At 45.0% G+C, this 21,308-nt stretch overlaps 1 protein-coding gene across 1 annotated transcript in view; it reads left to right on the forward strand.

Moving 5' to 3' along the window:
- AHSG (alpha 2-HS glycoprotein) overlaps positions 1–21,308 on the forward strand; it is a 155,425-nt gene that overhangs the window by 60,925 nt on the left and 73,192 nt on the right. The window contains exon 3 of the mRNA XM_069618629.1: positions 4,697–4,781. Within this exon, the coding sequence (XP_069474730.1) occupies positions 4,697–4,781 (85 nt within the window). The remainder of the gene's footprint in view (positions 1–4,696; positions 4,782–21,308) is intronic.

Raw genomic sequence — 21,308 nt, forward strand, 5'->3', positions numbered from 1 at the left:
ACTAAGCTGTTTAGAGTCCTGATCATTGGTGAACCTGGGAGCATTTTGTTATTAATGGATGTCATCCTCTTATCTCATTTTATGAAAATGTCTGTTTGTGAAGCAAACTCATATTCCTTGTTGTTTAGTCTCTCACCAGGGAATCCAGTTTCACTCTTTGACAGTCTCACACAGTCAGTCTGTGTTACACCTCAGAGAAATGGCTGTGTGTTTTATAATTTAGAGCACAATCCCACTCCTGTGGTGCCGATTTCACACGTGAGCGCACAGCATCACTCATTGGGCCTCATTAGGACCCTGGCGGAGAGGGTATTACGCCAGCGTAGTGCATGGCGTACCTCTCCGCCATACTACGAGTTCCCGTAGCGCCATGGAGGTTTTCTCCGCCTGGTTTTACCAGCCGGAGAAAACCATGGCGCTACGGGACCTCGTTGTTAATTACGCCACCGTATTTTACGGTGGCGTAATTAACTCCTTCCCCACTCCCATTATACCCTATGGGGCAAAAATGGGAATGGGGAAGGGCAGAATGGGGATTGGGGATTTACCGCTCCGCCGAGGTCGGAATGGGGCGGTAAATCCGCCAACCCCCATGGCGCTATCGGCGGCTTTCCGCCATGCTTCGCGGTGCATTTAGCACCGCGAAGTCCGCCTGGGTCGTAATGAGGCCCATTGAGTGTTGTGTACTCTGGAGCACAGTCTTACTTATCCAGTGTGAAACTCTAACCTTGGCTCATTGGGAATTAATGTTACTCTTGGGGACAGTTGCTTTCATACTGTTTGAGTCCCACACCTTGGAACAGTAACAGTTATTGGGTCAGAGCCTCACAGGTTGGACCATATTATCCATCACTGGGTGGCAATCGCACAACTGAACTCATCTACTGCATGCATGTTACTGGAATTAGTCTCAAGACGGGGGGGCGGACCCATATTTATGTTTAAGCTTTAATATCTGTTCACGCTCTGTTCACGGATCTCCAGAGCCATGCCATGTCAGTTCCGTTTTTGCGGATTTATTTATTTATTAAACATTTTTGTAAACCGCGCTGCATGCCCGTGGGCCTCAGAACGCGCACACAGGTCTCAGAGCGCACGTGGAGGATCCAACCTCTGGAGTGGCAAGGGGGTAATATCCCACCGTCCGTGACTTCAGTCATATCTTGCAGTATGGCCACCCAATTCACAATGAAAGGGTGGGGTCTAAGAAACTGCTCACTCTGACATGCCAAGGGCTCCAGGCTTCTTTGCCTTGTCCCAAAGGCTTACTACTCCCAGTCCCAGTCCTTCACCCAACACCCAGATGAATAATAGGCTGTGCTCTGCAAGCAGTGGCAGACATAGCTGCTATCAATTCTGCATAACCCGATCTACCCCCTAGACACTGCACATGCGCCATGAATCCACTCTGGTGGGGAAGAACCCGCTTAAATTTGAACAGAAGATAATGGCGCAGCAGTAACATGCCTTCACTGAACTCTTGGAAGTAAAGCAGCCCTGTTGAGAAGTGCCAACACTATCCCTGCTGGGAAAGGCTAGTACAGTCCCACTAAATGTAATGCGCCCGCACTGAACACCTCCAGCACTGTCCCATTAAATCTGAAGCCGCCTAGTGGAGAAATGCTGCTACTGTCTCGTCAAGAGTCCAGGCTTCCCTTTGGAGAAACGCTGGTAATTTCCCAGTTAAGCTCAGTAGCAGTATTTGGAAGCCCTGTATTGTGCCAATAACAGCTCAGTGCTGTCTCATGATCAAACATATAGTAGCCTTTCAGTAACGCCCCAATATGACCGTTTTGTGGACAAGCGCAGTATTTCCAAATTGAAAACATTGGAGTGTTGTCCCTCTGGACATGGTTTTCTACTGCTCTGCTGCAGGGCTGGCCTTAGGGCGGGGTGTGCCGGGCGACCACCTGGGGTGTCATGCCCCCAAGGTTGCCATTAGCCCCCTGCCATGCCAGCTCGGTGGAGTCTTTCAAGGGCTCCCCTGTGCTAGCATAGTGGGAGAAGGTGCGGCAGGCGCCATTTTGTTATTAAATGCACCTGCAACGGCAGCGCGTATTTAATAACAATATGGTGCTGATGCTTTCACATGATTACCTCCCCGCTCCGATGTGGGAGCGAGGCGGTTTACATTGGAATAGGGCGCTCATGCATTGATTCGTGCGCAGTTTAGGAAGGGGACATCTGTCTTTGGAAACCGGGATGGTGGTAATAGAGCTGGTATGGGTTTGGCCTTAGGGGGGCATGGTGCAGTAGTAGGAATACTGTTAACTATAGCTTGGGCAGATGGTGCTGGCAGTGAGGTGCTGATGGTGGGATTCAGTTTCAGAGGCGGCAAAATGATGCCCGTAATGCGAGGGCTAGCCATTTAGAGCACACAATTGCATCTGAGTATTGCTCAGCCGGGCTTACCTGTGTAGAAGCACTGATTCCCAGGAGGTGCAGTCCGCCCTTAGGGTGATGGCAGGGTTCCCGTGCAGATGTCTTTGGGGCACAGGGTCAAACAGGGATCACTGCTGCAAGCCTTGAAAGTGGGCCTTTACCGGGGGCCAGCGTCGCCTGATAGCTCCCAGAGGCACCATGGATTTCATTAGCCTGCGGCCATTCGGAAACATTCAGAGGTGGGAAAAAAGTGAATTCAGGTGCATCAGTCACGGGGAGCGAAGTGGCCATCTTAAGAGGGCACAAAGTTGCATCTGTGTATAGCACACCTGGGCTTACCTATGTAGAAACGCTGTATCCCAGGAGGTGCAGGCTGCCCCTATGGTGATGGTCGGACTCCTGTGCAGATGTCTTCAAGGCACAGGGCCAGACCCGGATCACAGCATTATAAGAATTTGTATGCTTTTTTTCCCTTTTTTGTTTCTTATCACTCTATTCTGTGTTTTCAACCATGATTTTTGTTAATTTCTATTTTCTGAAGAGAGGCAATGGGATATCCCTCTAGCCCCAGACTTTAGAACATGTGCTGCAAGTCCTGGTTAAAAACACAGAATAGAGCGAATTATCATTGCAAATTTGGCCCAATATTAAGCCTAAAATGAAGTTGTGTACTGTTCGTCCTGAAGAACTACAGTAGTGGCAAAACATGTTAATGTGTAGAGGATGAGAGCAAAAAGGTGACAGTAGAATAGAGAATGTATGGCTACGAGAGGATAATGAAATAGGGTCTCTTAGAAAAAATGCAACAATCACAGAACAAAAATACAAAAGAAGATATCTAGGTGGACTAAGTACATTAATAGCATTAATATAATCATGTATAAGCATGCTATGGATATTGATTTAGTTAGACTCAAGATAATACTAATTTGAAAGTCAATCCAACAGCAATATTGATTAATGAGCAATGTAAGAAACTCAATTAACCATACCAAAAAGAGATATTTGATTAATAAGAATCATCAAGAGATTTTTATCAAAACCTCAAGAACCAGTATTAAAAAGGCAAAACAATGATAATTGTGTTTGTATCTTTTCTTAATTTTATTTGTCTATGTTCAATCCTTTACGTAACCTTTTTGAATTTTGTTTGTGCATGACTTATTTCTATGACTTTTTTGTACATTTGAATACAAAGTCAAAAGCTTCTTTTGAGTCACCACATCAGTATTTCAATATTTCTATATTTAAGTTAATCTATAGAAACTGAAAAGATATAGGGCCTCATTAGGACCCTGGCGGTAGTGGGTTTACGGGGCCGGTAGAGCTGCCGGCCCTGTTAACCCCCTACCGCCTCATTGCGAGGTCTCCTCGCAGGACCCGCTAAGGACGTCTGGTAAAACCAGGCGTCCTTAGTGGGTCCCGCAAGCAGACCAGGATGCAAACAACGGGCCCGTCATTAACGGGCCTGTTGTTTGCATCCTCCCCATTCCCATTGAGCCCTATGGGGGCTCAATGGGAATGGGGATGTACCGGGTCCGGGTTCCCTGAATGGGGAAATACCGGGCCCTCCAAGGTCGGAATGGCCCGGTATTTCCCCATTCAAGAAACCCGGACCCGGCACCCAGTATGGGGGTAGCCATGACGCAAAAAGCGGCATGGTTACCTCCAGGGTCGTAATGAGGCCCATAGTCTCTAATGAGATGCTTTCAGCTAGCAGAATCTTTATGATTGCATAATGAAGACTGCATGTGGACTGCAATCATAATCATGAAATTGCCTTAGAACAGATGTGTTTGCCGTGAGTCGCCATAAGTCAAATAGAAAGTAATGCATGGGGGCCATACCATCCATGCTTCCCTTATATATTTAACCCATGCAGTACTTTCTTTGCAACCCATGCCACACATATCCAATGTAATCTAAAATAATAATCAGGTGGTATTAAAAATACCACATGTGTTTACTGTTATCGGCATAGTCCTAATGAGGCTCCCGCAGTTCGATTATCCCTCTAGAATATTTGTCAATGTGTTTGGTTTGTGCGAGAGAGTAGCCTGATTGCAATCTGTTGGCCATGCAATCCATTTTGCATTTACATTGCATGGTGCATTATGTGGTGCTGTATTTTACACTCTTATTTTGGGGCTAACCAAAGGAATCATTTCCGAATCCAGATTGGAACTTGACTGAAAGTTGAATACCAATTTGAAATAAAAAGAAGACATTTTGACCGTGCATATCAAGCCAGATGTGCACTAATATTACCATCTCGCTATTTCATCAAGTCATAACTGTTCTGTTTCTTTCCTAGGCAGTTGAGGGTGACTGTGATGTCAAATTGATCAAGGTTGATGGCAACTACACTGTTCACAGCCACAGCTGCAAATCCGAGCCAGGTAAATGTCTTGTCTCCACGTCAGTTATGTTGCAAAGATCATATGTTTTACTCCATCATTTTAAAACAGGACATGGAAATGCAGCCCAGCTTTTACGTGGGGTGACCCATGACTTTCTCGACATTTCACATGATGGCCTGACAGCAGGAACTTATGGAGTCTTGACATTGTTTAGCTACTCGGTTGCAGAGAACCCAAACTCTGCCGATGGCCGGATATAGGTTAATGATCAGTTCCTATCCTACTCATTGTAGGTAGCAATGTCGGGCAGCAACGCATAGTATTATTTGTTGCAGTTGGAGGCAAAAGTATTGAGGGTGTTCTCTGCTTCACAAGCAAAACAGATGCGGGATGGTCACAGTGAATCAATCATTCGCAAACACTACGAACTAATTATTGATTATGTTTGGTCAACAACCTCTCATGTTGTTCTCACAGTTCCAGCTGCTAGATCTACAATGCTTTCTCAAAGAATCAAGTGATAGCATCCTGTAAAAAAAAATCCCTCTTTGCCTTTCCTCACATACAAGATTGGGTAAATAATTTAATATGAACCCCCCCTCACCCACCAGTCAGACCTATAAGGTTGACCACCCTTGCACAGTAGATATCCTGTTTCAGCTAACAAATAGCATTCTGAAATGGAGGTGAAGGTCAGACCCTCTGATGGGATTTGAGAAAGAGTGCCATGACCTCTGATGGGGAAGATTAGGCGTCTCAGTAATGTAGATCACAACTAAATAATCAAGTCGTTATCCTCCAGTCATTATTCTGTAGAGACCAAAGCAATCTCAAGTGCTCAATGGCATAGCCGAAGGAGAAGCAAGTGGAACTCTTTAAACGAGTGAGTAATGGCCCTGGGTCCGCCAAATGGATAGAATCTCACATTCAATACCCTCAAGGATTAATACAAGGACAGAACCCCAGTTGTCAGAAAATCCAGTAAACGTCAGGTACCCAATTGGCAATTTTGATAAACCCACCCTCCCGAAGAAAGAAACCAGATGGCCTTCAAACTAAAGAGCAACACCTGAAAATCCAACTCCAAACTTGACAACTATCAAGGCAAGGAAACCACAGTTGAAGTTGTGGAGATCTGAAAGAAGACCCCTGTAAAATCTTATCACCATAAAATGAAGAAAGATCTCAGCCAACCGGACAAGGGAAACAAGTGTGAAGGACTAACCTTATGCTTGAGTGTCAATGTGAAATCACAACCAGATCCTTGGATTTGCGGAACTGGAAACTAAGCCATAGCAGTCTGGCACACATATGAGAGAAGGTGGAACAATGCAATAGCTTCATCTCTAAGAGATATGTAAGCATCTTGATTGTATCCAAGGTGTGGACAAGCCTTGTTGAGTGAGAACTGAGAGGAGGAAGAGCATGATTGTAAGCATAATGTGCAGGATCACTCAAAAGGCTGAACACTCGCACCAGGCATTTCATCTAAGCCTGCGCGGAAGTGCAGGTGGCAAGTGTGGTGTCCATCTGCCGGCCGTGTCTGTAAGATGGAGACATGCTGCTGATTACTCCATCATATTGTGGATTCATTTTTTCATGCGTTGGTGCCTTTAACAGACTCATGGAGAAGCCCTTAAAATCATCCACACGGCGTGAAGTGCTAGCACAGAGGTTCAGGTGGCAAGTGTGGTGGCAGGCTGCCAGAAGAGTTGGCGAGAAGGAGTCATGCTGCTGATTATGCCATCATATTGTGGATTTGTTTGTTCGTGCACCTGTACCTTTAACACACTCAAGGAAGAGCCCTTTAAAATCATCCACATGGCACAAAAGTGCAGGCGGCAAGTGTGGTGGTAAGTCTGCTGGCAGTCCGTCGGAGGAGCCAAACTAAGGTGTAGGGGTAAGCGTCTTATTTTAGTTTTTGCAGAACGAAATACAACTTCGCTCTCAGAAATACTTGTCCCTTGCGCAATATCTTATCCGTGCGCAATACAAAGTAAAGCGTCCCTGTCTACCTTAAGACTCTACCTTGGACTGTTTAAGCCTCCCACATGCTGTTGGTGAACATTCAAGTGCAACGTTGTAATCCTGCTTAATTGATATACATATGAACTTAGCGTCACCAGTTAGGATGAATACTAAGCTAGTCACGGTCTCAATGCCAGTTACAGTGATTGCTCCCTTGCACTTAAATCAGAACAGCGCTCCGGCTGAACTTTTTGCTGGATGTGCAGTTACTAATAGGCCCGAAGTGCTTAATGAAATTCTGGATTTGGCACTTTTGGCAGGAGTGCACGCTGCTGAATTAAGCATTGCTGCGAATCACACTGAAAGTGCAGCGTTGAGTTTTCCGCAGAGTTGTTCAATGGAACCAGTACAATTGCGACTGATTCTGTGAATGCACCTGCAGGAGAAGTAAGGGCCTTTATTTTGCAAAAACCTTTGTCTTGGCAAATGGCACAACAGGAAATAATGACCTGCCATTTAATAGTGCCCTTGGACCAGCTTTGCTCTTGTTTTTTGGGCACTCGTGTGGTTACAGTAGTTGCTAGGCAGGGCCCAATGGAGTCTAATAGATGTGACCTCTTGTAACAAAATCCAGTGGCCTCCACTCTGGGTTGTAGACCGGATGTTCCATTGTCTGCTTCAGCAATTCTATACCCAGAGACATTGGGGAGTTCCCTTGACTCTTCAGTTTCATTTGTTCATCCAACTCCTAGGAGGTCCGGTGGGGGCGCTACACGGTTACACCAATAGTGGATTCAGCACTACCTATTTTGAACGTTAATGTGGCGCCTCTTATCAAACTGCATGAGCCTCTGAATGAAAAAATAAACAATCCAGTTACTTTGTTGACATCATTGAACACAAAGTTTTCCTTTGTGGGGTTTTTTATAACGGCCCATGTGCTACTTTCGGCGTCCACACTCGTGAAGCAAATGGTGAATAAACAAGTGGAAACAGAGCGTAGTGACTTAAGGCAGGATGGCGCTCGGTCACCTTGCTTGCTGCATGATAAGGTTCCACTTCTTTTAGAAATTGTCACCTCCTCCTGTTCCTCTGCTTATGATCCTTCAGTGGTACTGTTAGAAAATGTGCCCTCGCTTGTTAATTGTTCATGTCTCCTTCCCTGGACTCCTCAACCTAATGATAACTCCCCACAGCAAGCCACTTTTCGATATTTACTCAGAGACGGAAGTTGAGAGATGTTGTACAACAACAAAAATCTAAGATATTTTCCTGGACCATCGACTAGTGGCTTGCGTAAATTTTTACGAACTATTTGGAGGATGGCATTCTGTTGGAAGGCTGGAAAAAGAAGCTTGCCAAGAAGCAGAGTGAGACTCTCCAACTGTCTCAACCTGTGACCTCCTTAAGTCCTATAGCAGAGTATCTGCAGGCAGTGTGCCGGGGTGACTTCTCTATTCTGGAAGAATTGTCAAATATATCCACACACTCATTAGATTTGGAGGAACCCACAGCACTGGATTCTCTACCTCCCCAATATGCTTTACAATAGGTTTGTCCCCCTTCTCAACAAACTAAACTGAATTTTAAGTCTTTTCCAAAAGAGGTACTGATACAACCCAAAGGGTGGAGGACGCCCCTGCTCAACCTGAAATCTTCTTAAACTGGCGCAGAGAAGAATCCTTCTCACTCAAAGGCAGCTGCTACATAATGTAGATGCTTCAAACGTTCAAGTAAACTCTCTTGTGGCTGTAAACCATAATGGAGGTGATTGTTTGATAGAACCGAAAACCTGGGCTATGCACGAAAGAGATAAACTTTTACATCAAGATGTACCTCTGCATACGATGGGCGGGAAAAGTGATTCAACTCCTCATAGAACTCCTCGTCACCCTTAAGTCACTCCCATGGAAGTACATTCATCAGCAGGCTCAAAGTGTGTGTATATTTCCCTCCATTTGGAATGCGTAGAAGTGTCTAAAGAACATATTAATTTAAATCATACAAATGTTCTTGTTTGACATTACTCCTTCTGTTCGGTCCATACAGTCTAGAGACATTGAACAGGTTCAGTTCATTGATGACGTCGATTTGGACCCAGTGATTTAACCTGTTCCTTCACAGATTGCTAGACACACTATGTTGGAAGCAGTCTATCACTTTTGGCCCAGGGGTTATGACATCTCTGATCAACAAAGGGTGGGGGGAGTTTTAAGATCCTTAAAGGGAGAGTCTGAATGAGAGGGTCTTTTCCTATTCTTGTTCCCCTCTTAGGATTACCTGTGCCTTAACTAACCCTGAATGTCCGAGAGTCACCCCCCTAGTGTCTTGCCCTAGTCACAGAAGAGATTTAGAGAATTTGGCCTGACTTGCTGGGCCCTAATGAAGGGTAATGGACAAGAACCTGGCATTTGGCAACTTTGGATGGGTTCATGGAACACACAGGGCCATGCGCATTTACTGCATTCTGACTGTAATTTGCTCATGACCGTGGATGTGTTCTTGCTGCAAGAAACGTGGCCCACTTCTGTCCCTGTCATGGATGGGTTTGCTATCATTGCATCTTTAGCTTTGAAGGGTCCAAAGGGGTGTCCCTCCTCCAGCTTGTTAACGGCTGCCCATAATGAATGTGGCTTTTCCCTTATAGAATGGGTGGCCCCAAACCCTATCTACAGGCTACTAAATTAGCATGGGATAACCGTTTTTGGGGGAATTTTGAGGTTTTTGCTCTAATTAATGTATACTGGAATCCTGTTGCTATATCTACTGATGAATTTCTTGATGCAGTAGCCGAGTTACTGGATGCATGTTTGGTGGACCCTGACGTAACGGCTGTAATTATAGGGGGCAATCTAAATATTACTTGTATGGAACAGGACAGCTCTAATCCCATTAAAAAAAGGGTCACTCTGCGATGTGAGCCGTGGTAAAATATGACTCGACCTAATGGATGCTAGAGTTCTAGTTATGATTAACAGCAGCTTTAAAGGTGATATCCCTCCGAATCCCACCTGGCGCAGAAATACTCGCTCTCGCTGCTCTCGTAACCAACAATTCGTTAGAGATTTGTCATCTTCTTGGGAATTCTGGTGCCTTGCAGTCTGCTCTTCTGGTGAACCCAATCCCAGAGGAAACCTGGATTGATTATTTTGCGGCCTTATTTCCTCCTGTACCTTCTGGTGGGCAAGTCTCACTATCTTTTCTGGATGAGGACTGGCTACTTTCTTTTGACAAAAAATGACATTCTTTACCTGATCAAGAGGAGTAGCAACTATAGGGCCCCTGGCTTAGATGGACTTTCCAATGTTTTTAAGGCCAATCCAGATGCTTGGGCTGAGATATTAGATACTCAGTTTACACAAGTGATAAAAGGAAAGACGATTCCTATTTCCTGGCACAAAACTATTGTAATTCCTATATTTAAGAAGGGGGATCAGAAAAAACCAAAGAACTATCATCTGATAGCCCTTCTAGATGCCTCAGGACAAATATTTGCCCCCTAGTGTTAAAAAAAGCACTGACTGGATGAAAGCAAGTTCTTGTTATGACCTAAATCAGTCAGGATTCGTTCAAGGGATTGCCACTTCTCTAAACCTTTTACCCTGAGTTTGATTAAAAAAAGGGTTTTGACAAACGTCTCTCCAATTTATCTTTCCTTCATCGATTTGACTGTGTAGACAGGTCCCTTCTTTGGACAAAGTTGTAGTCGTGGAACTGTCCTAATCTTTTGGTAGTTATCTTCGGGGGTCTATACAGTCACATGTCTTTGGACTTTGGACATGTCCTTAGAAGTTTGATTGACTGCATCAGGGAAACATACGACATCTATACCTTCCCTCCAACGTCTAAAGCAGGGGTGCATTTTGGCCCTTGCTTCATTTAACATATTCACTGCAGACTTCAGTAAGACCCTCGAAGCTGCACATGCTTTCCCCCTCAACTTAATGGACATCCTATACCGTGGCTCTGTACGCCGACAATCTGGTCCTTCTGGACCAGATGCCAGTAGGCCTTCAAAGGCAGCTCACAGCGTTGGAGTTGTATGTGACCTCAACTGGCCTTAAGATTAACATGTCCAAATCCAATATAATGAAATTGAAGTCAGGTGGATCGCAAAGGGAGCTGGCACATAAGTGGTATCTCTACAAATCTTCTGTGGCCATAGTGGATGAGGATCAATATTGTGTGATATGCATAAATGATAACTCGAAAGATGCACCTAATATGAAACAGTTATATCATAAGGTGCAGGTGACGGCCGTGCAAGCTGTTATACTCCATCGTAGATACAGTCAATATTCTATTTGTCCTGTGCTGATCGTTTACAAATAAAAACTGTGGTCCCAATGTTGGTCTGCGGGGCCGAGAATAAATTGCACTTACTTTCTTCAGCGTGGAATCGTATTGATGGGGCACTTTGGAAAACCGTGCTCTTGCTTCCCCGGTGTGTCCCCATTCAGAATGTGCGTTTTGAGTTAGGGTTACTCTCTCTCTCTTCACCATGGTCAAGTGGAGGGTTTTAGCTTTCCTGAGGAAATGTCTTCTGCTACAGACAAACTCTCTATTCCCATTTTTTTTAAAAACCTTTATTTACAAATTACAGGTTATAAACAATACAATAACCTACACAAAACCGTCAAAAACTAGACAAATCACTGCATTTTGACACATAACTATGTACAGTACGAGATACAAATTACATCCAAACCCCCCACCAAATCAATTGCATCTCTCAATCACCCACTCCCAAACCCACTAATTACACATATACAACACCAAGTCTAATACAACTGAAGAAATCTACCCCAGATTTTCTCAAACAAACCCAATTTTCCATCTCTCCTGTAAAGCACCCTCTCCATCGCTGCCAAATCATGCATTTCAGTCAACCATGTCTCAATGTTCAATGACAGTGTAGACTTCCAATTCCACAAAATTATTTTCTTACCAATCATTGTCCCTCTGAATAACCTTTTCTTCTGATTCTGACTGAGATCACCCAATGACTCATCACTCTCTAATATCACCACTTTGAAATCCAGGACAGGAAGTCCCTCTATCGTCTCATCACACACCCGTCCAACCTCACCCCAGAACAATCTCACCAACTTACAGTCCCGCAGCAAATGCTCCAACGTTCCAGACTCATGCATGCATCTCCAACAATCAGAACTCCCCAACATCCCTCTTCTACACATTTTCTCTGGTGTCCAATAAATCCGATTAAGAATTTTTATCTGTCCCGACCTCTCTGAAAGTCCCGATGAGCACATCTTAACATTCACACACATTTGTTGCCACAAGTCTTCCGTGATATCTGACCCAATTCTTCTGCCCCACTCCTCCCTTAGCGAATCATTACCATGGTAATGTGACACAATCCCTTTATACAATCGACTGGCCAGGCCCCCTTCTCTTCCTAACACCTTCCTAGTAAACATAATCAAATCAATTTTCTGCTCCAAGTCTACGTGTCCTATCGCACGTTTAAGTTTCAGATAGTCAGAGGCTTTAAAGTTCTCTGTGTCATAATGCTGCTGCAGTTCCCTCGCAGTCATCCAATTGTCATTTCTAAACAGGTCAGCCACCCACCGGACTCCTCCCAAAAACCAATCCGCCCAAAAGACCACATTACCATTACTTTTAATAGCGGGGTTCAACCAAATCGAGGCACCAGGTTCCTTACATGTGTCCACACCCAAATACCTGCACAAATTATTCCATGTACTCCTTAAGTTCTCAATCAACAGATCTTTTCCACAACTCTGCCTCGAGACAGAAGTCAATACAGTCTATTCCCGTTTTTAAAGGAGCCCACCATTGTGAGATCTGACTAGGCGCTGACTTCCTCGAAAGGGACTGTCTCCGTACAATGCAAGTGGCAGAAATTAGTTTGGATAGGAAGACAGATAATCCCGAAAAGAATAAACAAAAGATATGGGCAAGTGATGAGATGACAGCCAAATGCAATGTTAGAAATATAAGACTTTTGCCAACTTTAGAAATGAGGTGAAACCTCTCAATACTCTGCCGAGGTACCTAGGGACGCTTCCTTGACCACACCATAGAATTTGTTTTCTCAGGTTGCGTTTACATTTGCTGCATACCAAGGAGGTACTGGGTACTCGCCAGAATTGTCATCAAGCAGTTTGTAGTTGCCGATTTTGTGTGGTAGACAGAGAGTTTGAGACTATAAAACATTTCCTCCTGTACTGTTCCTCCCTGTCTAATATTAGATCTCTTTCTTGGGGGAAATACTTTAGTCAGTTCAGGGTCTGAACTGAGGAACAGAGGAACTGAGGATCTATGGAGGGCAGCTTTAATTACTGGAGAACACGTGCATCTATCACTGACTGTAATTCGTTTTTTAAAGCATTTTGGGCATGTAACTGAAATAATTTAATCTGAAGTTGGGAAAATGGTAGAATGATGTCCACTTGGTTGAAATTCTCGTCTTATCTTTTTTTAAAATAGCGCTATTTTAGCTTGGTGAACTGTTTTTTATATTGATCATAGATTGTTTGAAATACTGCCTTTATGGGTTTTTGAATAGTCATGAATTTTATAGATATGATAATGTTGATATAATTAACTGTGAATCTTGTGTTTTTTTTATATCGTATTGACTTTGAAAAAAAAAACGACTTTTATTGTAAAAGTTGAATGTAAAAATGCAACCAAATACAATGAATACATAACAAAAACACACTAAGTTTGCAGGACACAAGCTTGAGTTCTGGAGGGTCAACTCAGCTCTTGACCCTTCCAAGGTTCATAAAGTAATTAAATTAAATTATAATATCATGTCATTAGTACAGCATGTATAGGCTCAAGAAATATGGCACAAAGCACTATATAGAATTAGATCATTATTATCAAAGGCCTGGCCCTTCGCTGAGCCACCGCCAACTCTCTGAGGGTCAGACGCGTAGATCTCACTCCTCTGCAGGTGCCGCCCTCTGGAATGGCGTCCCCACCCCTCTCAAACTTGAACCGGACCGCCTGAAGTTCCGGAAGCAGCTCAAGACCTTCCTTTTCTCCTCTGCCTTCTCTCTCTCCCTCCCCTGCTGACCTACTGGACTGCTGCGCTGACTGGTTTGCCTGGCTACCCCCAGAGTCTGACTGGGTACCAGACTCCTCCATGATCAGTCCCCCTTGCACAGCCTCCAGGCATACAGCGCACTTAGGGGATGTAACTATAGCCCCCGCAGTCCCCAGCCTCCTTGCACTCCCCAGAGCCTATTCTGTTCAACATCTATATAAGATATTTGCTGTTCCTTATTGAGGCTCATGGGTTCCGCTTCTATTCATATGCGGATGATACCCAGCTACTGGTCCGCCTTGACCTAACCAAACACGAAACAGTTTACAGATTAAAAAAGTGTCTGGAGGAACTTGGTTTATGGATGACGCTGAATTGGCTCAAGCTAAACGGCACAAAAACTGAAGTCCTGGTTGTGGGTACTTCTACCCCTCATGTGTTCTGGACGGCCGCCTTTTGGCCCCCGTCATCTGGCCCTCTTCCTATACCCGTCCCATCAGTTAGGAACCTTGGAGTTTGCTTCTCGGCCAACCTGACCATGGACGAGCAATTCGGAGCAGTTTGCAAATCAGGTCATTTTAAACTTAGGGTTCTTCGAAAAGTCCTCCCTTTTATCCCCTCTGCCAGTCAGGCACCTGTTGGGCAGCCCGGGTCCTTAGAGTCCTGGACTACTGCAACTCACTTTATTTGGCGCAACCTGCCTACCTGACTGGTCGGCTGCAGCTGCTTCAAAATGCTGCAGCCCGTTCCATCATCCGCCCTCCTTTTGGATCCCATATGACCCCATTACTGCGACAACTTCACTGGCTCCCTGTTGCGCAGCGCATTCTGTTCAAGTCTATGTGCTTAGTACATCGGGCGTTTTATGGATCTGGAGCAGAATATCTGCAAAGTAAATTTGCTCCCTATCAGCCCTCACGCACCCTCCGCTCTCTTACCACCCTGCGGGTGGTTGTACCTTATTTCAAGCTGGCGCGTAAGGGTGGCCGTGCTTTCTCTGTCGCTGCTGCAAGAACGTGGACACTACTAATCATCTTGCTTTTCGTCGAGGATTAAAAACCTTGCTTTTCTAGCTGCGCTCCTTTCTGACTGCCTCCTTAGCACCAAGATGCCTCCGGGTGTACGTGCGCTTTAGAAGTTTTGATAACATAACATAACATAACAGAGCCGCGCTGCCCTGGCTGCCTTTACTCAGAACATTCTGCCCTGATTGCGCTTCCCCCTCCCTCTTCTTGGCACTTCCACCTCTCCCTTTCCCCTGCACTCTATGTTGGCGAACTTGCATGATCTGAATGTCACAAGGACCAGTAAGATAGTTTGTCTTCTCCTCTCTCTGTCTTCCCTCCCTTATGTTGCTGCGCCTATAAACACTTGTGTACAGGCACGTTATAAATGACATATCAGATCACGTCGTAAGTCCTTTCTCATAGCCAGCCAATACCAATGCAGTTAAAGGCATCACTAGAGTACAATTTGGACATCAGAAGAAAAACATTATTCTGAATGGATGAAGAATGCAATGCAGCAGAACAAGAACATGTCAGGGCAGCCCTGACCTTTGCATCAGAAGAAGCATCCCCATCATCATCCATCTGCATAGGAGTGGGAAATGAATATTTTTGTTGAAGACCAGGTTCCTGCCCTACAAGCATTAAAGAGCAGCATACCATCCACGTTAGCTCCTGAGGAGCACACCTCTGAAATGGACCTGTCTTCAAATAAGGGAAAGTGCCTTAGGCAGAAATGAAGCTCCTGAGAGTCCTGACTCTTTTGGGAGCTTAACAGAGCAAGGCTCTCACTCTCTCTAGTATAAGGGCCTAATTCATGGAATGTTTAGCACGGAACAATGTGACTTTGCACTGTCAACAAACACGTTCCACCGAGCCTAATTCACAGAGCGGTGCAAAGTGTATTTTGGGGAGCAAAGTCACTTTGCATTGCAAAAGTACTCTTTGCACTGCTGTAAATGGGCCTAATTCACATAAATAGCACTATTAGGCCCCTTTAGCTCCTTGCAAAGAGTAGAAAAACAGAGGAACTGCACAAAGCAGGAGGAACTCACAGGTGGCCTAGCAGCTGACAGATGCCCATAGACAGGAGCAGACGGAAGTCCTATCCAGACTCTTCAGGGCTGCACCACCAGCCAGGATTTTTAAGTCAATAAAGCCTACAGGTGGATGGATTTCCTCCCCGGTGAGGCCACACTGCACATGGTACAAAACGAAACATTGTTTAGATCTGCGAGATCAAGGTGAGCTTCCGGCATGACATTGCAGAGTGAGCTGACTGCATCAGCAGAACTAATGCCAGAGCACAAACCGGTGCAGGTAGGGGGGATGAGTCCCAAGGAAGGCCAAGGTGAGTAACCCCTTCAATGCTGTTAAACAGTATGGTGCTGTGGACTCAAACAAGCAGTGCCACCATAGCTATTGCAGAGCGGACTGGGTGCCTCAACAGGAAGAAATGCCAGAGAACAAACTGGTGCATGTATTAGGAGATGAGGCTTAAAGAAGGCCAAGGAGAGTCACCCCTTCATTGATGTTATCACATTGGTGCAGTGAGCTTAAAGATTCGGAGCCTCCAAAACATTTTGTACCCTGCAAGTTGCTATAGCTAAAAAAGATGGTGCTGTGAGCTTGGAGGAGGATTCAGTGCTGCGATCATGTTGCGGAACCAGCTCAGGTTGCCAAATCAAGGCAAGCCCAACACAACACAGGTGCCCCTGCCACAGGAATGGAGGAGGAGGCGGCAGTGGGTCTTAGTTACCGCACAAAGGAGAGTCAAAAAAACATGGGTGGCCCTGCCGTGGTAATGGAAGATGCAGCAGCGGGTCTCAATTCCTGCTCAATGGAAAATCGAAAACACACAGGTGGCCCTGCCGCGGGAACAGAAGCTGCAGCGGGGCGTGATATCAGCAGGGATTTCAGTAGATGCAATGAAAGATGTTAAAGTAATGTGGCCCTTACTTGAAAAGGGCGAAAAGAGAAGCCATCGCATACGGCTCTGGAAACCAACCAACGAACAGCAATGCACATCTGTAGCAGCGGAGCAGACAGTGTGGAAGAAAACAGAATCCAGGAGCAAGGTCCACATGCAACCAACGCCAATCCGCCAAACACACTCTCCACACTCTGTGCGCTCCGCGCCTGAGGGAGTGATTGAAGGGCTTAGCCTGGTCTCCGGAGTAGAAATGTAATAAAAGACTCTCAGGCCGGGAGCACAGTTGAAATGGCTGCAGTCAGCTTTTCCAACACCAAACGCACTCTCCACACTCTGCGTGCTTTGCGCAGGAGGGAGTACTTGTAGGGCTGGGTCTGGCCGGATCTCCAGAGTAGAAATGGATCAAACACTCCCAGGCCGGGAACAGAGATGAAAGGCCTGCAGCCTGCAGTTCCAACACCAAAAACACTCTCCACAATCTGCACGCTCTGCACTGGACGGAGTACTTGTAGGGTTGGGCCGGGCCGGGTCTCCGGAGTAGAAATGGATAAAAGACTTCCAGACCGGGAGCAGAGATGAAAGGCCTGCAGTCCCGCAGTTCCAACACCAAACACACTCTCCACACTTTAAGCATTCACTGTGCTTCATCTTAAATGCACATTTCCACCCTCTCAAATATCTATATCTACCTATTATGTCACCCATTGTTTCCAGCCCTCTTCAATACATTTTCTGAAAGCGTGTTCCTGTAATATTGGTGTGAGGTCTAGATTAGAGTTAGGGTGATGGTGCTATTTCATATTATTGTCAAGCATTGTACCAGTAGGAAATAATGATATGGCACAATGAGGAGATGCAAGCTCCAAAGCTTCAGTCACTGCCACCTCACACCCACAGTACCTCACTGGATAAATATTAATTCAGAAGCATTTCCATATGTTTACATAATGTATCCCTGATATTATACGTAGCCCTGAGCTGTATTACCCTGTTGTATCTTTGAATGATAGGGACAACCTCAACTCCCTTCTGTCTGCTTAACCCTCTTTGTTGCTTTGTTCTTTCTAGTTTCTAGGTTTTCTATGATTGCAAACAAAATGAAGCTATTTCATTTGAAACTGTTCATTCTGTATATTAAGGGTAGATTCTGCCTGAACAAAGTTGTCTCATCAACTTTGTCTACATAGAGTTTGTCATCAATATACAATGATTTTGTATGCATAGTCCTTCATTGTCCTTGTAGTTCAGACATTTTCAGTTCTTCTGAATTAGTTGGAAGTGATAGCTTCATGTCTTTCATTCTCCTCCAGCCAAAATGTTCATTGAATTAGAAATGATTTGATTTATTTTTCATTGGGATACCTTATGAAAATCCTTTACTTCCTCCACAAAAATGGGTTGAGTGTTCTATGAATCAGAAAAAGACAGACAAAGACAAGGACCTCACCTGTTTGTGCCTGTTCAAGCTTAATAGCGCCAAGGGTAGGGCCCTCTATCCTGCATTCCCCCTACAAACTACTCATCACTACTGCTATTCGCTAAAAGACATCACCATGTGTCTCCCTGCCGCTCATTGAAAACCTTCCCGGTCAATGAGCTAGAAGCAACGTTTGCAGGCTTCCCCACCAGAGGGAATGCCTCAGGCCGCCTGGAATTATTCAACAACTATTCTATGAAACTGGTGGACCTTCATGCCCTCCTAAAAACCAGTCCGGCTAAGATCAAAACATCAGCCTCTTGGTACACTCCCAAGCTAGCCTCCAACAAATGCTCAATCAGAGCACTAGAGAAATGGTGGCACAAAAACCATAAACCGGAAGACCTCACCAACCTCAAATCTCTCTGCACTAATCATAGGATTCTGATTACTGAGGTCAAAGCTGCTCACTACTCCAACACCATTGCAGCAACATCTAACAGGCACATAGCCCTCTTTGAAGTAGTAAAGTAAAGCATTGTACCAAACCCTCACCCGACCCAGAGGTGCCAGTAACTTAGTAAAAATGTGATGGAATCAACACATTGTTTATAAAAAATTTTTTTAAAAATTAGAGGGATCATCAAATCAATCACTCACAGCATTAGCGCCCCCTGCACTCTGGCATGCACACTGCCCCTCTGGACTAAATTCTCTCCTCTCTCTCCTCCGGATCTCCTAAAAATGATTGCCTCCCTCAAAACTACTTCTTATTCTGATGAAATAATCTTGGTCTCCATCATTAAACAATTGACGGGGCTGGCGCTCAGCACGCTCCTCAGCATCAATAATGCCTCCCTCAGAGAACGGTCATTCCTGGACAATCTGAAGATTGGTCTCATATTGCCTCCTTTTAAAAAAAATCAATTCTAGATAAATATGACCTGGCCAGCTATCAGCCCATTACAAACCTACTACAGAACTACTTGTCAGAATCGAAAAACACCACCTCCTAAATGACTATCAGTCAGGGTTCTGACCCCCAAGTGTAGCATCGAGACAGCCACCATGCAGGTAGAGGATGATGCCCTCAAAATCATGGATAAGGGCGATTCATTCCTCCTCGTCCTCCTTGACCTCTTGGCTGCATTCGAAACCATTGACCACTGCATCCTTTCCTCCCTCCTTGCCGACAGGATGGGATTCTCTGACACTGTCTTGAATTGGTTTAATGCCTACTGCACAGGCAATTACTGGGCCATCCAGATTAACTTGTTGTGTTCTAAACAACACCAGGTCTCCTGCTGAGTCCCCCAAGGCCTCATCCTCTCACCAATCCTTTTTACATGGAGTCTCTGGGCACTCTCTTTAAAAATCCCAATATAGCCCAATATAGCCACCCACCAATATGCAGACGATACCCAGTTATAAATGAGAGTAAATAGCGTGCAGGACATCATTGCCCTCGGCGATGACCTAGCCATCATCCAGTCCTGGATGCCAACTGCTTCCTCTGGAAGACAGAAATATGCTCATCACTATGAGCCGAGTTACTGATGTTCTGCGTCCTTAGCGATTAATTATATATTTTATCACTCACTTGTATTCCTTGAGCTGATCCTCCCCATGTCTCAAGTTAGGTGCTGTGATTTTCTCTTTCCCAATAAAAAAGCGTTTGGGCAACCCCTCAGTTTTATACTTAGAGCCTACCCTTGCATCAAGATCATGATGTGATGTGATTTTCTTTGGCCTCTTTAAACAACCTCTCTAAAAAACACCAAGGTCACTGAACCCGTAAACCTAAAAGAAAGTCAATGAACCCAGCCACTCTGACTTTCTGCTTTCTTGGAACAATGTCTTGTGGGTCACTATCAGCCAGTCACTCTAATTTTCTCATTTCCCATCAAACAATCACATGCAATCACTCAGAGCCAATGTGTAACAGTTTTTGCACCCCTTGGGGGAAAAACATCTGTACCACTCTGCATGGTATGACTGTAATTTTGAACTGACTCTGGAAAAACATGTGTATCACTCTCAGCCACTGGCTGTGATTTGTTGCCCTCACAATGATGCACCACCCTACCCCAGCAATTCCCTACTAATTACAAAAGACGTCTTCTAATTCGAATTGTAAATTGTAATCTTAACCTACATTTAATCTAATTCTGATATAATTTTAAATAGCCCTTTCCTAATTTGAGTTCTGCTCTAAATCTACTCTAATTGTAATGTGCTATTAATCTACTGTAATTCCAAACACCAGCCTTGACAATATGTGCAGCCTCCTGTCTCTCGGAATACCCCCTCTACCCTGATCTAGGACCTGAAAAGTATGTCTCTTTTATAAGCTGAGGTGGGCTTCGCTCAGGATTATGTACAGTTTGGGTTAGTTCAGGCTGGGATAGCCTCAGGTATTGTGTATGTTCTTGTTCCAGTATTCCCTTTGATTTTCCCTCCCTTGACAATCATTGCTTTTCACTGCTTCTCTGGATTTGTACTTCAGAAAATGACCCATTTGGCTTAAATGTACTAACATCCATAGACACTGAGATTTTAGACGGTTAATGTCCACCATGAACTTTCTCCAACCACACGACTCCCCTCATTCCTACATCCCTTACCCCCAACATTCCCTCCCTTTTTTCATTTTTTTTTTCAGTACAGCAATGGGACTTCGATCCTATGCAGTTATTCACTCCCAGTTGGGCCTAACGCCTTAAAGACAAGCAATATTTTCTAATTTTTTGCAATTTTTACCTTTTTGCCAATCCAAACATTCGGTATCTTCGGCTGTCACCTTACTGTAGCTGTGATGGCCCTACCTAACGGCAGGCACCCGCCTCATGCCATGTGCTACCCCATCCAACCAACCCTCACCTGCCCATCCTACGCAGTAACCCCCCCTCTATTATGCAGCACTTCATTATGCCTCATTCCGAGTCCGGCGCTAACCAATGGCGGTAGTAGCACCTTGGTCGGCACCGGACCCGTACCGGCACTGCCCTGGTGGAATGGGAAATTACCGCCCTATTCCGAGTTGACCAGGGCGGTAATTTCCCATTCCCCAGGGCTCTTCCCCATTCCCAAATGAGCCCCCATAGGACTCAATGGGAATGGGGAAATTGCAAATAACAGTGGCCGTACTTTACGGTCACCGTTATTGGCTAAAAAGCCCCTTTGCGCCCTCGTCCCTAAC

The sequence above is a fragment of the Ambystoma mexicanum genome, chromosome 10 (genome assembly GCF_040938575.1).
Source record: "Ambystoma mexicanum isolate Mex_15411 chromosome 10, UKY_AmexF1_1, whole genome shotgun sequence".
In the NCBI taxonomy this organism is placed as follows: Eukaryota; Metazoa; Chordata; class Amphibia; order Caudata; family Ambystomatidae; genus Ambystoma; species Ambystoma mexicanum.